The sequence below is a fragment of the Capra hircus genome, chromosome 19 (genome assembly GCF_001704415.2).
Source record: "Capra hircus breed San Clemente chromosome 19, ASM170441v1, whole genome shotgun sequence".
NCBI lineage: Eukaryota > Metazoa > Chordata > Mammalia > Artiodactyla > Bovidae > Capra > Capra hircus.
The window spans coordinates 51,698,640-51,716,906 of NC_030826.1; the positions used below are offsets into that span (position 1 = coordinate 51,698,640).

The 18,267-nt window shown below is 56.1% G+C and overlaps 1 protein-coding gene across 6 annotated transcripts; it reads right to left on the reverse strand.

Annotated features, from left to right (window-relative positions):
* On the reverse strand, nucleotides 1,220–17,041 carry GAA (glucosidase alpha, acid). Of its 6 annotated transcripts, XM_018063640.1 has the most exons (21): nucleotides 16,963–16,999; nucleotides 14,903–14,970; nucleotides 13,699–14,220; nucleotides 12,346–12,491; nucleotides 11,254–11,419; nucleotides 11,075–11,171; nucleotides 10,476–10,595; nucleotides 10,284–10,402; nucleotides 10,068–10,199; nucleotides 9,048–9,158; nucleotides 8,487–8,600; nucleotides 8,305–8,389; nucleotides 7,763–7,880; nucleotides 7,248–7,381; nucleotides 5,946–6,097; nucleotides 5,635–5,783; nucleotides 4,330–4,471; nucleotides 3,758–3,901; nucleotides 3,168–3,332; nucleotides 2,734–2,886; nucleotides 1,220–2,332 (listed from the first exon to the last, which is right to left on the reverse strand). In XM_018063640.1, exons 2-21 carry the CDS (start codon nucleotides 14,906–14,908, stop codon nucleotides 2,273–2,275), a joined length of 2,835 nt encoding a protein of 944 aa, XP_017919129.1. In that variant the 5' UTR covers nucleotides 14,909–14,970; nucleotides 16,963–16,999; the 3' UTR covers nucleotides 1,220–2,272. The 6 variants fall into 6 exon arrangements, with proteins under 6 accessions (XP_017919129.1, XP_017919130.1, XP_017919131.1 ...); XM_018063641.1 differs by lacking the exon at nucleotides 14,903–14,970 and having other exon boundaries at nucleotides 16,963–17,041; XM_018063642.1 differs by lacking the exon at nucleotides 14,903–14,970 and having other exon boundaries at nucleotides 13,699–14,365; nucleotides 16,963–17,008.

The following is an 18,267-nucleotide window of genomic DNA, read 5'->3' on the forward strand; positions in this document are numbered from 1 at the left end:
GGCAAGAATGCTGGAGTTGATTGCCATTTTCTTCTCCAGGAGATCTTCCTGACCCAAGGATTGGACCTGTGACTCTTGAGTCTCTTGCATTGGCAGGCAGGTTCTTTATCACTAGCGCCACCTGAAATTGGGTTCTAACATGACACTCAGAACTGAGGGCTAAGTATGAGGGCTACTAATTGTCTATCAACTTCCATTTTTTTTCTTAGGACCTCAGACAGTAGTGAAACTAAATAAGGAATTACTGTCTGTCAGTGCTGTGGGCAAGAATATGTCCTAGATAAGAAGTCTCTATTAAGAAATCCATCTGCGGGCTTCCCTGATGGCTCAGTGGTAAAGACTCTGCATACTAATGCAGCAAACACAAGTTTGATCCCTGATCTGGGGAGGATCCCACATGGCTCAGAGCAAACTCAGCCTGTGCTCTAGAGCCCATGTGCTGCAACTACTAAAGCCCATGCTCTCACTCTGGGAAATGAGAGAAACCCATCCACCCCACCGCGAATGCCCACATCTTAATCCCTGGACCTGTGAATATCCCACATTAAATGGCCAGAGGGGCTTTGCAGGTGAGATTAAGTTAAAGATTTTGAGATGAAGGGCTACCATGGGTCAGAGAGCGGTGTAATGGAAGAGGCGGAAGACAGTCTCAATGGTGAGGATTCAGCTCACCATTGCCGGATTTGGTGCCCTGAGCTATGATCTGGAGTAGCCCTAGAAGCTCAGGAGGACGTGTAGGTGACGGTGGACCTCAGACCTGTATGTTCGGGAGACCGAATTCCGGAGAGGAAGCAGCAGCCCTGCTAACTTGATTTTAGCCCGGTGAGACCAAGTCAGACTTCCGACCTACAGAACTGTGATAGAATAAACCTGTTGTTTTAAGCTACGGAAGATTGTGGTAATTTGTCAGTAGCAATGGAAAAACTATAACTCAGGGGGAACAAATCCAAGTAAAAAATAGGCAAAATACCTGAACAGACACTTCACCAAAGAAAAGATGCTCACCATCTTCAGTCATTAGGAACACGAATCAGACCCATAAGATCCACTGTCCCTGGAATGACTGAAATTGAAGAGACTAGACCAAGCCACAGCAAAGCTGGTAGGAGCACAGAGCGGGTCACCCACTTTGGAAAACAGTTCAGTTATACACACACCCCCTCCATATGATCTGACCATCATGCTTGGTGTCTGCTCAAGAGAAATGAAAACATGTCCATTCACACTGGTCCACAACTGCTGGCCACATCTTTATTCCTAACAGTAAAAGGCTGAAAACACTCTTAAGGCCATTAAAATTTGATAAACCATGTGGCACCTCCATACCACGGCAAACTATTTGGCAATGAAAAAGCACACATACTACATGGATGAATCTCAGAGCAGTTGGATTAATAGCCCCCCCCCTCAATTCGCTGTATGATTCCATTCTTAGAAAATTCCAGAAAACGTAAACTGATTTACAGTGACCAAAAGCAGACCAGTGGTTACCTGGGAACGGAAGCGTGGGCGTAGCAGCTTTAGTCCACAGAGCCCTTGGGCAGGGTTGGGGAGGGCGCGCATCTCCCATCAGGTGATTGACACCAGGCCTGGCTGGCTGTTCTCCAGTCACCTGAGAGAGGGTGCTGCGGTGTGAGCGGTGGGCTGTGGGGGGCTGCTCTGAGAGCACACAGTGAAGCATGCACACTGCCTGAAAGTGTTCAGGGGCCCATCAAGGATGGAGCCCTACTTCTGTATCAAGACCTTCAGGTGCATCCTTTTATTGAAAATAACTGCACTTCAGATTGAGGGTTCCCTGAGTCCTGTGAACTCGGCTGAGTTGGGGGCAGCAGCCCAGAAAGCAGGCTGCAGCAGCCCCCAGTTCTGTGCTTTCATCGGGTCCCAGCAGCAGGGCCTCCTGAGGTGGGGGCCTTGCAATGCAGGTACCACCCTGTCCAGGCACCAGCTCTGCGTCATAGGCAGGCAGTGGTGGCTGACAGTGCACACACAGTGCAGTGACAGGCTACAGGAGCCAAGCTTCAGTAAACATTTCCAATACAGGGCACCCCTCAGGGCACTGATCTGACTGGCATCTGGGCAGAAGACTCAGACAAGCTGCTGGCCCAGAGCCAGGGAGACAGACTCGCAAGCGGATCTGGGTGTTCAAGGACGTCAGTGCCATGTGACTCGGGGCAGGCGCTTCTGACCCAGGGCCCCTACACCGCCGACTGAGGGTGCAGGCGCTGGGCCACTGGGAGGTCTGTGAAGGAGCAGCACACCGCTGGGCCCCGGGTTAAGACCAATTGATGACAAACTGCTCTCCCATGGTCAGCGAGACAGGGATGGCCAGAGTCTGGGGACAAGAAATAGGAAAACTGGGTTGGCAACTGAAGTGAGCAGACAGGAGCCTGTAGTGTGGCTGGGCAGTGGACGTGGGGCCTGGCCCAGCCCTGGGAGTCTCGCTGGGTTCCCTCCCAGCACTCTTGGCAGTGGCCGCCTCAGTCTGCTTCGGAAACGAGCTGCCCTTTAACCAGGGGCCGACAACATGGACACGGGCAGAGGAAAGATGTGAAGTGTAAGGGGCTAAACTTCCCACTCTTCCCTGAAGTTCAGCTTCCTTTCTGCCCCTTGTAACACTCAAGTGTCCTCTCCATGCTGGACAGGATCTCCATGATGCCAGCTCAGCTGGTATTTCCCACCCCCTCACCCACCCTCAGGGATAGGCCCTCTGGGCCCAACTGTGGGCTCTCTTGCCTCCGTGTCAGGGTTGAAGGTGAAGTTGGAGACAGGAACGCTGTTGCAGAGGACCTGCTGCGGGGCTGTGGCCACCCCCAGGACAGTCACGTTCCTCAGCTGCAGGCTGGCCCCCTCACTGCTCATGTGCACCAGCTTGTTTACAAAGGTGTTCTGGCCGGAGGAGAGAGAGAGGACAGGAGGTGTGAACAGATGGTCTGGGGCAGCAAGCCCCACTCGGGCAGGGTCTCTGGGCAGCACACCCCCTGCAACACCTGGGATGCTGGCACAGTGCAGGGAACTCTGGTCAAGGGACTTGGCCCATGGGCTCTTCTCCCCTTCAGTCTGGTTGACCCGGTGACAGGTGGCCACCCCAGGACCCCAGACCCAGCTACCCTCACCGAGTCAGGATAGTCACCCCAAGATGGCCCCCAGCCTTGGCAGATCCGACTCACATTCTTGGCCAGGAAGATGAGCTGCGTGTAGTCCCCACCATCCAGCACTCCCAGGCTCTCCCCGTCGTCCCAGAACAGCTCCCCTTGGGCCTCCCCACTGGCTGTCAGGGCCACAGCCAGGGCCATGGGCTGCTTGCGGGACTCGGTGGTCGTGAGGGCAGGGCCCTGGGAGAGGGTGGCCCACGTCACTGTCCCAAGCCAGGTGGAGGCCTCCAAACCCAGGTGTGAGGAACGCTAGGCTAGGACAGTGCCGTGGAAGAAAGCAAGATCCGCAGGACAGTCTATGGCCAAGTAGCCTGGAGGCCCATGGAGACCACTGACCCAGGGGGACACCTCAGAGGACACAAGGCCCATGGAGGTTTGCAGACTGACTGTTTCCTGAGAAGGGCCAATGAAGCTCTAGAAGGCCCTCCCCTCTGCCTGGCCTGGGAGCAAGTCAGTGCAGGATGTGTCCTTCCCCAGCCCAGGTCATCCTCACCCCTCAGAAGCATCATCTCTCCCTGGGGGCGGACCTCCAGCTGGACAGAGGCATGTGGGGGCCAAGTAGCGCCAGGGCTGGATGAATGGGCTCAGGGGCCCGGTCCAGATACCTGCATAGGGATGATGTGCCCGGCCCGGAGGTGGACGTTGATGGTGTCCAGCGGGGCAGACAGCGTCACCCACTGCCCCTTGCTGTGGATGACAGACGTGAGGGGTGCAGGAGGCGGGAGGCTGCCAAAGGCTTCCATTGGTACCTGAAGGGGGATGTCATGTCACAAAGGGTCCTGAGCAGTGCCGAGACCCTGTGCTGTTGTTGGGAGGCAAGAGCGGAGACTGCCCCACAATGAGGACACAGCGAGAGAGGCAGAAGCCAGGGCTCGGGTAGGGCCGCTCAGAGAATGGGAGAAGGGGCAGGTGTGTGGAAGCGGGAGAACTGGAGTCCTGGCTCAGCTTGGTGGCAAGTCACCCATCCAGCCTCAGTTTCTCCATCTAGAAAATGGGTCCTGCAAGGCTCGTACAAGGTGATGCTAGCAGAGCAGCTCCAGGTGAGGGCCCTCATGTAGCAAGGACCCCTCCATACCAACAGCGCCAGAGGGAGGACCCCTCCATACCAACAGTGCCAGAGGGAGGACCCCTCCACCATCTCCCCCATCCTCCCAGGCTTCGAGGCCCCAGGACTCACCGTCTGCAGGTCGTACCATGTGCCCTGGGGGAAGTAGCCAGTGACTTCAACCTTCTCAGCCTCGAGCACTGGGGTGATGAGCAGAGCTTCCCCCCACAGGAGCTGGCGGTCCACAGTCCAGGTGCTGGGGTCCTCAGGGAACCTTCAAAGAGGAAAGACTGGCAGGGTGGTCTGGCAACCTCTGAGGTCAGTGGGCTCAGGAGGCCCACGGGGAGGTTTGGAAGGGAGCTGAAGGACCTGGGTTACACGTGGCAGGGCTGGTTCTGGCCAAATGAAGTCAAGGCAGGAGCCAAGAATAACCTCTCCTTGCCTGATTATCCGGGCATGACCTGTTTACATTTCCTACTTGCAAACTGTGCTCTTGCCCACGTGTTTTATTTGGTTCTTGATGTTAGTCTTACACTTGGTCTGAGTTTCTGTACATTAGGGAGAGTGTCATTTTATTGACAAATGAAAGTCACTCAGTCATGTCCAACTCTTTGTGACCTCATGGACTATACAGTCCATGGAATTCTCCAGGCTGGAATACTGGAGTGGGCAGCCTTTCCCTTCTTTTGGGGCTCTTCCCAACCCAGGGATCGAACCCTGGTCTGCTGCATTGCAGGCAGATTCAACTGAGCCACAAAGGTTTTCTGCTATTCATTTGCCTTGACAATCTATGTTTAGAGCAGTTTTCTGTTTCTTTTTCTGTTTATGTTCAGAGAAATGTTATCTTTTTTTTCTCTAAGTTAAACCTCCTTCCTTTGCTTTCTGCTTTTGATGCTTAGAAAGCCCTCTCCTGCCAGAGCAGAGGGAAACATGGACTTCTGTTTTCCCGGGGCTTTTTCTACAGTTTAACTTCTGACATTTAATTCATCTGGAATTTAAGTTTGTATGAGATGAGAGGAAAATAGCTTTTTGCAAATAGCTTACTAATTACCACACTACTGAAAAATCCTTTAACCCTCTGATTCAAGGAGCCATTTTACATAATAGTAGCTTCTCAGGTATACCGAGTCCTATCTGGGGGATAGCTATTGGATTCTTTGGTGGTCTTATTGCCTTAAGCCCCAAACAGATTCAATCACGGTAGACTTACACCTTGTTTTGCCATCTGGGAGGCCTGGTCTGTACTCAGTGTTCACCATGGGGTTTTCTGTTATCGAGGGCTCCCAGCCCTGCACTGGAATCCAGCGGGTAGGGACTGGGGGCACCTCAGCGGGGAGAGCCCAGATTTTGCTGCCGTGCCTGGAACACCCGACGCAGGAGGGTGGCTGCCCTGGGGTCAGTGGGCCTGAGGCCATTGCTCCCAACCCAGGCACTCACTCCAGGAAGAGGGGCCGGGCCACCGTCTCGCCTCTGACGTGAGCCCCGTGGAACAGCGTGTAGAGATAGGGCAGCAGCACGTAGCGCAGGGTGAAGGCCTTCCTCATGGCTTGCTGCGCCGTCTCGCTGAACCTGTATGGTTCCTGCGGCTGCAGTGGAGGGAGTGGCAGAAGCACCTGGGATCTGGGGTGGCAGTGCCCGGTGCCCCCACCGCAGGAGACCTGGCAGTTCGGGGCCAGCCAGCGCTGGGCTCCCTGGCACAGAAAGTGGCGTTCCCCAGGGCACAGCCTCCCCTGCCGTCCCCACCCTACCTGGCTGATCAGGGCATTGTGGTTCCGCATGAAGGGGTAGAAGGCCCCCAGCTGGGTCCAACGCACACACAGCTCCTCTGAGGTGTTGCCCAGGAAGCCACAGATGTCAGCCCCCACCAGGGGCACCCCCAGCAGATTGAAAAGCAGGGTTTCTGGAGGGCAGAGTCGGACAGGTCTGCAGATGCCACAGCTAGACCAGTCCAGGAGCCTGACAGACGTGTCTGTTGAACTGGCGAGGAAGGAGGATCTCTCCCAAAGACCCTCCCTCCCAGCCCCCACCCAATGGCTGGTGCAGCCTGCACTTGTGGTTTCAGCAGAACACCCAGCTGTATCTGCTCCCTAACACCTAGAGTGTACAGGGCAACCTAGATTGGTCAGGGATGAATTGAATCCCCTCCCCTCCCTACAAAGGTTAAGTTCTAGTCCTAATCCCCAGTTGCTGCAAATGTGACCACATTTGGAAACAGGGTCACTGCAGACATAATCAGGTTGAGGACATCAGGGTGGGCACTGATCTACCATGACTCATTTCCCTATCAGAAGAAGGAATCAGGTACAGGAAACACAGAGTCCCAAACAAGATGAACTCAAACAGACCTACACCAAGACACAATTACAATGGCAAAAGTTAAAGAGGATTCCAGCCTGACTGTCACGCTGGCCCCAGGGTGAAAATCAGAGCCAGTCAGCACCCGTGGGCAGAGCCGGCAGTGGCTTTGTGAAGGAAGAATGGACTCAGCTTGGCAGGACATCACATACAGGACGTCACATATGCGACATCACATACGCATCACACATGGAAGCGAGCCTGTGACTAGGAAAGCACTTCCAGGCTGGAGGGTTTGGGGGAGGCTCTCTTCAGCTGTGACTTCAGGGGGTCACCTCTACCCTCTCCCCAGGGCTCCTGAGCCATCCCTGGATGTAAGACGTCTGCAGCATCAGAGCTCTTAGAACAAAAATCAAAATTCTCTTTGCAAGGTGGAGCCAGGCAGAGACAACAGGGGTCGGGGCGCCCTTTGGACTGAGCTCAGATGCAGTTTTCACGCAGCTCAGAACGTGGTCATCAGAACGGATGTTCTGACAAAGCATGAATCCAAGACGGGATGCTGGGAAGAGCAGCACCACAGGTGAGCCCACTCACATGGGTAGCTGACTTGCACAGGTGAGCCCTCTCACAGGAGTTGGCAGCAGGCCCCACCCCATCACAGCAGCATCTCTCTGAGGACCTGGCTCTGGACAAACTCCCCTGGAGAGGGGGCCCACCCTCCCCTCCTTGCCCCACCTCCTGACAGGTGTGCTCACCTGGCACAGAGTAGGAAAGCTGCTCCCAGTTGCTCCACACATCCCCTGTCCAGTGGCCAGAGTATCGGCCGTGGCCGGCAAAGGTTGAGCGAGAGATCACGAAGGGACGCGTCCCTCGAGCCTTCACCAGGGCCCTGGGTGGAGAGAGCTGTGCTGAGCAGGGTCACCGGGAACCCCATCACTGCCGGCAAGAGTGCCTGGCAGTGCAGCAGGGAGGGCGGGCTGGGAGCAAGGAGCCGGATAGCTGAGACCTCCGCCCATGTCTGCCGGGCAGTCAGCCCTGCCACCCAAATACCCTCAAAATGCACATGTCCCATGCTGGACAAACATCCCTTGAAGCTCAAGGAAGCCAGAGGTCCTGGCCAGCCCTGGCTCCCTGTCTCATCACCATGTCCTTCCTCTGAGGCACCAGGCATGGAGCTGGAGGGCAAGAAGGGTTAGAATGGGGGTGGCAGGGGCCCTGGGGGAAGGGGCCCTGGGCTTCCTTCTCTCCTTCCCCAACCCTGGCCCCTCACCTGTGGGAGGCTAAGGCTTCAGTCAGGCCATACAGGTTGTGCAGGTCGTAGTGCGTGGACAGGAACTGGTGGCTGGAGGCGCAGATGGTGGCTGCCCGGAGGGTCCCACCAACCACCCCTGGAGAAGAGGGGGCTGTTTCCTTGGAGCCTCTGCCCAGCAGGCTGGTGCCCCCCACATCCTGGAGCCCCTTGGAACCTGGGTACAGTCTCCACTTCTCCAAGGACAGGACAAGGTGGTGCCACAGCCTGGCCTCTGCAGACCCAGACTTCACCTCTGCCTGCTTCTGAATCAGCTGCGCCTGGAGCGCCCCCTCTGAGCGCTCACGCAGCACACGCCTGGTCAGCATCACGTGGCTGGGGTCTCCCCACGGGAACCTCACTCCTGTCCCAGGCTCTTGCTATCCATCAGCTTCTCAGAAACCAGGGCTTCAAGCCTCCCAAACCAGAGAAGGGAAATCCCTTGATTTGAGCTATTAAATCCCCAGCTGACTAGTGCTGGGAACAGGTGGGTGGAGGCAGGCAGGGATCAGGGGACAGCTCACCTGGGAGGTAGGGTGGGTTCTCCAGGCTGTTGTCTGGGCAGCCATCCACTGAGCCCCTCACGAAATTGGATGGCTCGTTCATATCCTTCGAGAAAGGACCAGGGGTTGGACATCCTACCTGGTGCAGGGCTTGGGGCTGGTCCCCAAGGCCACAGGACACCCAGGGGCAGGGCCACACTCACGATCCACATGCCATCGAAAGGCACTTGGGCGTGGAACTCGGTCACCATGTCCTGCCACCAGTCAAGAGCTTCGGGGTTGGTGAAGTCGGGGAAGGCGGTGAGTCCGGGCCACACCTGGACAAGAGGTCAGAGGGCAGACGGGGCCCCTGGAGCCTGCACAGAGGCCCTGGGCAAACCAGCTGCGGGCAGGGCTGCAGCCTCACTCCTCTCCCCTGGGGGTGGGTGGACTGCAAGGGGGAGGAGCATGGGGAAAGGCCCCGGAAGCCACCCTCCTGGTCCTGGGCTTGCCCTCGGGAAGAGGCAGGGACTCTTCTGGATGCAGCCCTGCAACCCCCACCACTGCTCCCCAGAAAGCCCCTGGGGACCCAGAGGCTCTGAGGTCTCCCTGAGGAACTTTGGAGCTCGTGTCTGAACTGCCTGCAAACAAGGGCCCCTGACACAAGGATTCTAGGTGCCCTGCCTTGTCAGAAGCCACTGTCACCCCTAACTGTGAACCCCGCCTTCAGTACCACTGGCTGGAGACCCCTCTTTCTCCCCCTTGCCCCCCAGGCCCCACTGTACCTGTCCAATCAGTGGCTGCCCAGTCTCATTGGTGATGAAGACTCCCCGCCTCAGACCCTCGTCGTAGGGTCGGTAGGTCCCAGCAGGGCCTGAGCTGCTGATGGCAGGATCCTGGAGAAAGAAACCGGTCAGGATGAGAAATAAACGCCTGAAACCTTGGCCCCATCGCTGGGAAAATGCTCTCCCTAAATGTTAGCAAGGCAGAAATGGATGCGGCTTCACATGAGTCAACACGCTGCGCATGGAGGTGCACGCGACCTGCCCCCTGATGGCCAAACGGAGCACCTGAATGCAAGTTACTTTTGCTTGAAGGGCCCAGAATTTCACAAATGCTCTACAGCGACCATTTATTTCATTTAGAAATAAAAATAAGAAACGGTCTGCACCTGCCCTCCTTACTCTGAGTGAGTGGCCCTGGACACTGCTCCCTTCAGAGGCGCCGTTAGGATGGAAATACCATCAGTCCAATTCCAAACGGATTTCCTCTCCTGAAGGTTGGTTGTCTCCCCCTTCCCCACCTCCTCCTCCGGGCACCCCCCCACCACAAGCTATACCAGCCCGAACTGCACCCCTCTGGCTGCGGGGACTGGCCTAGGGAAGTGTGTCTTTGTGCTGAACCACTCAGAGCCTGCTCTGCTCCCCACAAGGCAGAGCTGACCACTGGGAGGAAAGGCAGGGGTCTCACAGAGCGTTGCAGCTGCTCCGGCACACAGCTCCACCTGGCCTGCCCACAGCTGAGCGGTGTCAGCTGAGGGATGCCCTCACCACTTGCTTTCAGTGGTTCAAGCAACTTACAGCTGCAAGGATCCTGAGCAAAGACACATTTCCAGGGACATCACTGGATCACAAAGGCCAAATCTATAAATCTGATATTCCCTCAATACCAAAGACCCTCAGAAATGTCCTCTGTGCCCACGGCAGGTCAACAACGATGCCACTGAGTTGGAGCCACCAGGTGCTCAGACCCTTGGCTTCTAAAAGAGCCCGCTCCGTGTGGCACAGGACACAAAGGGCACTCACCACGATCATGATGTACCGCCGACCACCCTGGTGGAGCTCCTGCACCATGGCCGGGAAGTCCCCGAAGTGGTCCTTGTTGAAAGTGAAGTCCCGTCTGGCATCCATGTAGTCGAGGTCATTCCACTGGACGTCCTGCGGCCACAGCACAGGGCGATCGGGGCCCAGGCTCGCCACCCCCGCCCCGCAATGGGCCCCAGGCCCCTCCCCAGCACTCACCAGGGGGAAGTAGGCCCTGGTCATGTTCTCCACGACCTGGCGGGTGATGGCGGAGGTGGAGTAGCCCCAGCGGCACAGGTGGAAGCCCAGGCCCCAGTACGGCGGCATGAACGGGTAGCCTGGGGGCCAAGGTGACTGTGAGTGGGCAGGAGGGGCTGGGGAGGGAGCAGCCGGGGCTGGGGTGAGGCCTACCCACAACATCCAGGTACTGCTGCACCACGCTCTTGGGCTCCGGGCCCAGGAAGATGTACACGTCCAGGATCCCGCCTGTCGATCTCCAGCTGAGGGCTGGGCTGGGCTGCAGGACCACATCTGGAGGAAGCAGCCTTGGGGCTCAGGGACAAATACTCACCCCCCTTCCCTGGGGCCTTCAGCACTGCACCAATGGGCCAAACACCTGCTGGAGAGGTCCTCCCGCAGGGAGCTGGGGGACGAGGACAGTCACTCTGAGCCCAGCTCACTGAGAGACTTGGAGCAAGACAGGAAGGTGCTGAGCAGCCTGAGGCCCCCCTTTTTGGCCTTAGTCCCCCTCCTCACATCAGAGGTCTCACCTTAGGGGCACCGAAGGATAGAGCTGGCAGAGGCCATGGCCCACTGCTCATCTCTCGGAGAATGTACAAGGCCCAATTCTCTGCCCCCTCTCTGAGACCTGCAGCCTGTCAGGCAGGTACAGAGAGCCCCAGGCCCCTCAAGGTAGGAGGGGGTGTAGCTGCACCAGGGAAACCCAGGCTGGGGGCTTAGAAGCAGAACTGGCCAGAAGATGTGGAGGGCCCCAGTGCCCCCATGCTTACCCATGGCATTGCTGTTCAGCAGGAAGACCCCATGAGCCAACCCGCCATCCTCAAGGACCAGGTAGAAAGGGTGAGATCCGTACAGGTTCACGTTGGGCTGGGACATGGCAGACACCCTACTTTACGCCCTGGCCCATGAAGCCCCTCTGATCCCAGACCCCCTTCTGCCACCCTTTTACCTCAGGGGCGATGTCCCGGTTCCAGAGGGTGATCTTGGTCCAGTTGGTGCTGAGCATCAGGGACCCAAGGTGTTCGGCAAGGCCTGTGATGTAGTGGGATGGCAGGGAGGTGGACAGCTGCAGAAATTGGTCCGCAAAGAACAGGGGGGCCACCGTAGTGTTCAGCCTGCCAGAAGAGTCCAGGTCGCCTCACATGAGAAGCTGACAGCTCTGTGAGCCCTGACCACAAGCGGCTGCTGCCCCAAACCCTTCCAGTCCTGGCAGTTGTGGCCCTGAGTACCACCTCCCAGGAGGGCCAAACTGCTCCCAGACTTCATGGAGCTGCCCAGCCAGAGGCAGTTAGGGCACTCCAAGGTTCCACAGGGTCAAGAGAAAGGATGAGACAAGTTAATAACTGCAGTGTCTGGTAAACTGATATGTGCCGTGTGCTGTGCTTAGTCACTCAGTTGTGTCTGGCTCTGTGACCCCATGGACTGTAGCCCGGCAGGCTCCTCTGCCCATGGGGATTTTCCAGGCAAGAATACTGGAGTGGGTTGCCATGTCCTCCTCCGGGGGATCTTCCCGACCCAGGGTTCAAACCCAGGTCTCCTGCACTGCAGGCAGATTCTTTACTGGCTGAGCTACTAGGGAAGCCCATGTTGATATGTACTATGTGATAAGCAAATAATAAAGCAGAGTAGGGGGTACTGCCTGGAGTGGGGCTGCTCCTTTAGACTGGACAGGGTTTCTCAGCCGAGGCACTGGGCCAATCCCTCTGTGTTCTGGGCCGTCCTGTGTGCCGTGGGGAGCTGGGTGTAATCCCTGTATCCCCGCCTTGGTGGTGATAATGTCTCCAGCTGTTGCCCAGTGTCCCCCGGGGAAAATCACTCCCAATGGGCCTCCCTGGGGGTGGACAGTGTGAGTGGGGGGCCTTTGAGAAAGGGCCTTTGACGGCTCGGGTGCAGGGAACAGTGAGCACCAGGGCCCCCAGGGGCCATGAACAGCAAGGAGGCCAGAGCAGGAGGGTGGACCACAATAGGGTCAGGGACAATGCCCTCCAGCTCCCTGGCCTTCCCACCCAGATTGGGGGGGGCACAGAGACTAGGCACTCACAGCACCCGTCCGTCCAGCTTCCGCCGCACGACCACCCCAAAGGGCTCCTCTGAGAACTCCACGCTGTAGAGTGTGAACGGTGCCTGGCTGCTGACACGCGGGGTCTCCAAGGGCACCTCATAGCGTCTGTTGGCAGGATCTTTGATCTAGAGGACAAGAATAGTGTCATGAGGCCCTTGGTGGCTGGCCGCCCCCAACACCTGTCTACTCCATCCTTCACCCTCCAGAGGAGGGAGGAGTCAGTTCAAGTCCCAGGGCAGCTGCACAGAGTGTGGAGTTGTGGACAGACTAGTCCACACCCCTGAGCCTCAGTATCCTATAAAGCCAGGAGAGCACCTCCTGTGGGCTGCCAGGTAAATTACAGAACACCAGGAAATCTGGGTTTCAGACACACAATTGTTTTTAGTATTAATATGTCCCAGAAATTCTATGGGACACACTTATGCTTAAAAAAAAAAAAAAAAAGACCAATTCCTCCGTTATCTGAAATTCAAAATTGTATTTTTATTTCCTGAATCTGGCAATAGTTTTCTGCCTGGCATTTCTAGTCATAGGGTGAATGCAAAAACATAATTAGATCACCCAACCATTGTTTGGGTACACAGTCATCACTCAGTAATTCATGGCTGTTATTAATTACTTTGTTAAAATAACTGGGTATTACTGAACTGTGTGCTGCAGGCTCTCTCACCTTTGTGTCTGGACATTCATTCAGTTGACAAGTTTTTACCAAGCACCTGTTATGTGCCAGACACTGTCCCAGCAGCTGGGAATAAATCGGACAAGAGGTCCTGCCCTCAGTGGCTGGGATCCCACCGCCCACTGCCTGGAATGTCCCCCTTCCTACCTACTGCTTTAGGTCCCAGCTGGGATGTCACTTCCTGAGGGGGAACCTAACCTCCCACCACCTCACTTTAAGCCCTGCCCTCTAGAACACTCCTAGAGCCTCCCAGTCACTGTCTTAGTGACCCACTATCCCCTGAATGTGATGCCAGGTCTGCTCACACCCAGACTCTGGGTGAGGGTACAGTACACATCTATGCGTAAATGAACACCCCATAGAGTCTGTCTTCAGGCTTCCCTGGTGGCTCAGATGCTAAAGAATCCACCTGCAATGCAGGAGACCTGGCTTCAGTCCCTGGGTTGGAAGATCCCCTGGAGGAGGGCATGGCAACCCACTCAAGTGTTCTTGCCTGGAGAACCCCGTGGACAGAGGAGCCTGGTGGGCTACAGTCCATGGGGCCTCAAAGAGTCGGACGTGACTGAGCCACTCAGTACAGCAGAACCCATCTTCATCCACTGTCCACAAACTCTCTCTGCCCCTGCCCAGCCTATGGCCCCCATCCTGCCCACCGTGAAGTGAAGTCTGCTCTCGGTCTCCATCAACACGTCCAGCTTCAAGATCATGATGTCCTTGGGGAAGAAGGTCGGGACGGCACGGGTCAGGGTGGCCGTGTACCCTGTCTCAGTGGAGGTCAGGTTCTCCAGCCTGTAACTGGGGTAGCTGGTAGGGAAGAAGCACCAGGGCTGCCCCATCTGGGCATCCGGAGGCCATTCTGCAGGCACGTAGCAGCAGCCGCGGGCCTCACATTGCTGCTGGGTGATGCCCTTGTCTGGGGCGCAGTCGAAGCGGCTGTTGGGGGGCAGATCGCACTGTGTGGGCGCTGCCCTGGGGCTGCCACGGCATTCTGGGCTGCTGGCTCCTGGCTGGCAAGCTTGGTGAATCTCATCTTGGGAGAAGCCTCGTAGTTCTCGGGGGACCACCTCCAAGTCATGAAGCAGGATGTGCCCCAGGAGGGCCAAGGAGAGGAGGGTGCAGACCCCCAGCAGGGTGCGGGAGCAGGGTGGCCACCTCATCATGGGTGGACAGTGGATCTAGGAAGCGGGCAGACAGAAGAACCAGGCTCAACAGGACAGCAGGAGGGAATGCCCAGGTCCTCAGGGGACTCTCAAAGCAGCTTCCAGACTTGACTTGGGGCTGGCCCAACAGCGCCCAGGGCGGAAGTGAGTGAGGGCAGACCTGGGGCAGGGAGGAAAAGGGGAAAGGAGAGAAAAGTCCCAAACAGGGAGTTGCAGAATTCTGCCCATTGTGAAGTCTTCTAATATGTCACAGATTAACGCATCTAGAATGTCTGTCAAAATGACTTAATAAAGACAAAATAACAAAATGACTTAATAAAGACCCACGTCTTTATTAAGCGGAACAAGTTCCCACAGTAGATGGAGTAAGTCCCACTCTTGTATGAGGACTGTGGCCGAGGTGATTAAGTCTTGGCCAATGGGGCGGAAGTGCACCCTTTCTCTGTCCCTCTCTGCTGACCTGGATGTGGATATAGCCTCTGAGGGGTCTTGGGCACCACAACCCAGGGCAACACTCAGGGACGGCGAAGCACACGAGAGAGGCCTGGCCCCCAGGACTTGGCAAGGGGAGCCCCTCCTGGCCCCTGCCGTCAGGTGTGTGAGAAACCTGCCCATGCGGGGTCTGGTTGTGGGTCTCTGCCATAGCCACTGCACTGGAGCCTCGCTCTAGTGAGTCTGGTGCTGAGACTGTTATTACCTGCATCTTGCTTGTTTGTCCAGCTCCCCTGAGGAGCAGAAGCCATGGATACGGGACTAAACATAAATCTGCTTGAGAGAAAATGAGGAGGTTGGCAGAGAGGCTGAGACCACCCACATGTACCCAACCTTTTGACCTCACAGGAGAGTAGTGGCTCCCAGAGCCCCAGACTGTTATGCAGGTTAAGGAAGGCTGGGCAAGGCCATGGCGCTGGGGGTCCTCAAGCCAAAGCTGGTCCTTAGAGGGGTCCAGGTCTCCCAGAAGAAGCCTGCCCTAGTGTTAAGGGCCAGGAGGTGGCCCCTTGCAGGAGATGGCAGTGATGATTTCAGGGCACAGGAGCTGAACCTCTGTCAGCAAAGCTCCTTGTGGCAGGAGGTCTGTAAGCTGCATTCTCACGGCCTCTGGAAACATGCAGACACTGGGGGGTGAGGGTGGGGAGAAGTCACCCACCGCAGAAGTGCACCCACATCACTGAGAGTCTGAGCCTGTCCCAAACACAGACCAGTCAGTCACCTGGGACATTCTGGCCACCATACTTCACCAGTATGTAAGGTGTAAGAGCAAACTGTTTTCATTCACAACACTTCTGACACCAAAAGTGTGGGGCTTTCTCACACTCAGGTCAATTCAATTCTGATGAGAACTACTGGATTAGCAAAGACCCTACAGGTTGAGGGCTCAGTGCCATGAACTTCCCCCACCTCAGACACTACCTGCAAGTTCCAGACTGTCACTTGCACTTCTGACCACGCAGCTATAAATTCCAGGGTTCACACAACACCCCTCACATCAGGTTCAATAACTGGCTAGAAAACTCACAGAACTTAGGAAAGTACTTTACTTGTTTATTATAAAAGATACAACCTAGGAATACCGAGAGGGCAAAGGTATGGAGAAGGGCTGCTCAGCTTCTACGCCGTCTCTGGGCTGGCCACCCTCTGAGCAACAAAATGTGTTCACTAGCTTGGAAGCTCTCTAAACCCCAACTACTTTAGGGTTTTATTATGTAGGCACGAAAGGATGAGATCACTGACCACTGGTAATTAACTTAATCACCAGCCTTAGCTCCTGGGAGTGAGGCCAGGTGAAAGTTCCCACCCTGGAATCCTGCCTTGGTCCTTCTGGGGACTAGTTCCCATTCTGAAGCTGTTTACAAGCCCCCAGTCATCTCATTAGCATGAAACAGACATTCTTATCACCACCAAGATTCTAGTGTCTTTAGGAGTTATGTGTCAGGAACTGGAGACAAAGACTGGGGATAAATATAAATTTTTTATACCACACAGTGCCCCAGCTCCACTTGACTCTGCCAGACACATCTGTGATGGTGATTATTCAGAAACTTGGGGAACTCAAAGTGGAAGGTCTTGGCCCTTCCCACCCAGACTTCAGAAGCTGAAGAGGTGGCCAGTGGCACAGTCAGGGCAGCACCCCATCCCTTCCCTGTTTCCATTTTACAGACAGGGAAGACAGCCTAGAAGGGGGAAGAGATCCTACAATGGGGAAGGGCCACACTCATAGCGCTCGACAGTTTAGAGAGAAAAATGGGGAAGGACTGACCGGCAGTAGGTTAAGTGGCGCCCCGGAGGGCCTGTCGCCCCGTTTTCTGGGCTGTGACTTTGAACCGCTGGTCCCCAGGCCACAGTGGTGGTACGGACAAGCTTCGTTCAGAGCCCAGCTCCACCACCGGCAGAGGCAGCTGAAGAATTTTAAACCTCCCGTGCCTCAGCTTCCTCCCTGTGAACGTGGGCAAGCACAGCCTTCCTCGCCCAGCGCGGGGTCAGTGAGTGGGTACCGTGGAGATTCCGGGATCCCCATGTTACTGAGGTCTCTGTCGTCACTTCTGACCGCTGGCGCGCGGCCGGGGCACGATGCCCTCAACTTCTCCAAAAGGAAAGCACTGACGACCAACCCTTCTATCGATCGACCCCTCCCTTCTCGGGCTTGACGACTTCCTGGATCCGCCAAGCCCCCAGTCTGTGGGGTTGCCGCGGACCGCCCCGGCCCCGCCACTCGCTGGGACCACCCGCAGCCCCAGTCCAGCTGTCGGGCCGGCTCACCTCCGCGCACGCGCGCCGGCCGCAGCGGCCACCTCGGGATCCAGCGCCCGCGGCGCAGCGGCGGCGAGTCACGTGACAGTTCCCTGCGCAGGCGCCCTTGGTGAGTGCTCATCCCCGGGCGTGCGCCCTCTGGTGGTGGGGCGCGCAGGGGCATCCTCGCCCTCTTGGCCTCGGCGCCCCTGGAAAGTGGGAGGGGCCCAGTGGCCATGCGCACTGCAGGAAAGAGGGCTCTGGGGAGAGGCCTGGCCTCGCCTTTTGCGATCTGGGGAGGGTGCGACGCCCCCGATTGAGCGAGCTCTCCGCGTTCTAGAGCCCACCAGGCCACTCCAGAGGCCTGACTGCGAATTTATCACCCAGAGGCCGAAAATTTGGAAGCAACTTAAACTTCTGAAAGGAAAATGTCATAACCCATAAAACCGACTGTCATGAAAATGTTCGATGACAAGTTACTTTTCATACAGTGAGAAAAGGCTCATGTTAAGAGGAGCAAGCTTGTACTGCAAGAAACTAACACAACATTGTAAAGCAACCATGAGCTAAGTTGCTTCAGTGGTGTCTGGTTCCTTGCGACCCCGTGGACTGAGACCGCTGGGCTCTTCTGTCCATGGGATTCTCCAGGCAAGAATACTGGAGTGGGTTTCCATGCCCTGCTCCAGGGCATCTACCTGACTCAGATATCGAACCTGCGTCTCTTCCATCTCCTGCATTGGCAGGCAGGTTCTTTACCACTAGTGCCACCTGAAGTGAAAGTGAAAGTCGCTCAGTCATGTCCCACTCTTTGCAACCCCATGGGCTATACAATTCATGGAATTCTCCAGGCCAGAATACTGGAGTGGGTAGCCTTTCCCTTCTCCAAGGGGATCTTCCCAACTGAGGGATCGAACCCAGTTCTCCCACATTGCAGGCGGATTCTTTACCAGCTGAGCCACAAGGAAAGCCAAAAAATACTGGAGTGGGTAACCTATCCCTTCTCCAGGGGATCTTCCTGACCCAGGAATCCAATCCAATGCAGGTCTCCTGCATTGCAGGCAGATTCTTTACCAACTGAGCTATCAGGGAAAGCAGCACCACCTGGGAAGCCCAAAGCAACTATACTCTAATATAAATTAATAATAATAATAAAAGAGGAGCAAAATTTTCAAGTGAAAAGTTGGATCCTGTGACCCTGTCAGGTGGAACCAGGCACAGAAAGCCCTACACAGCAGTGTCAGAGTGGGACTGAGGGCTTCACTGCTTCTTTGTGGGGTTTGCATTTCTGAAATATTTTAGAATAAATACACTTTTTCTCGCACATTCAGGAAAAAA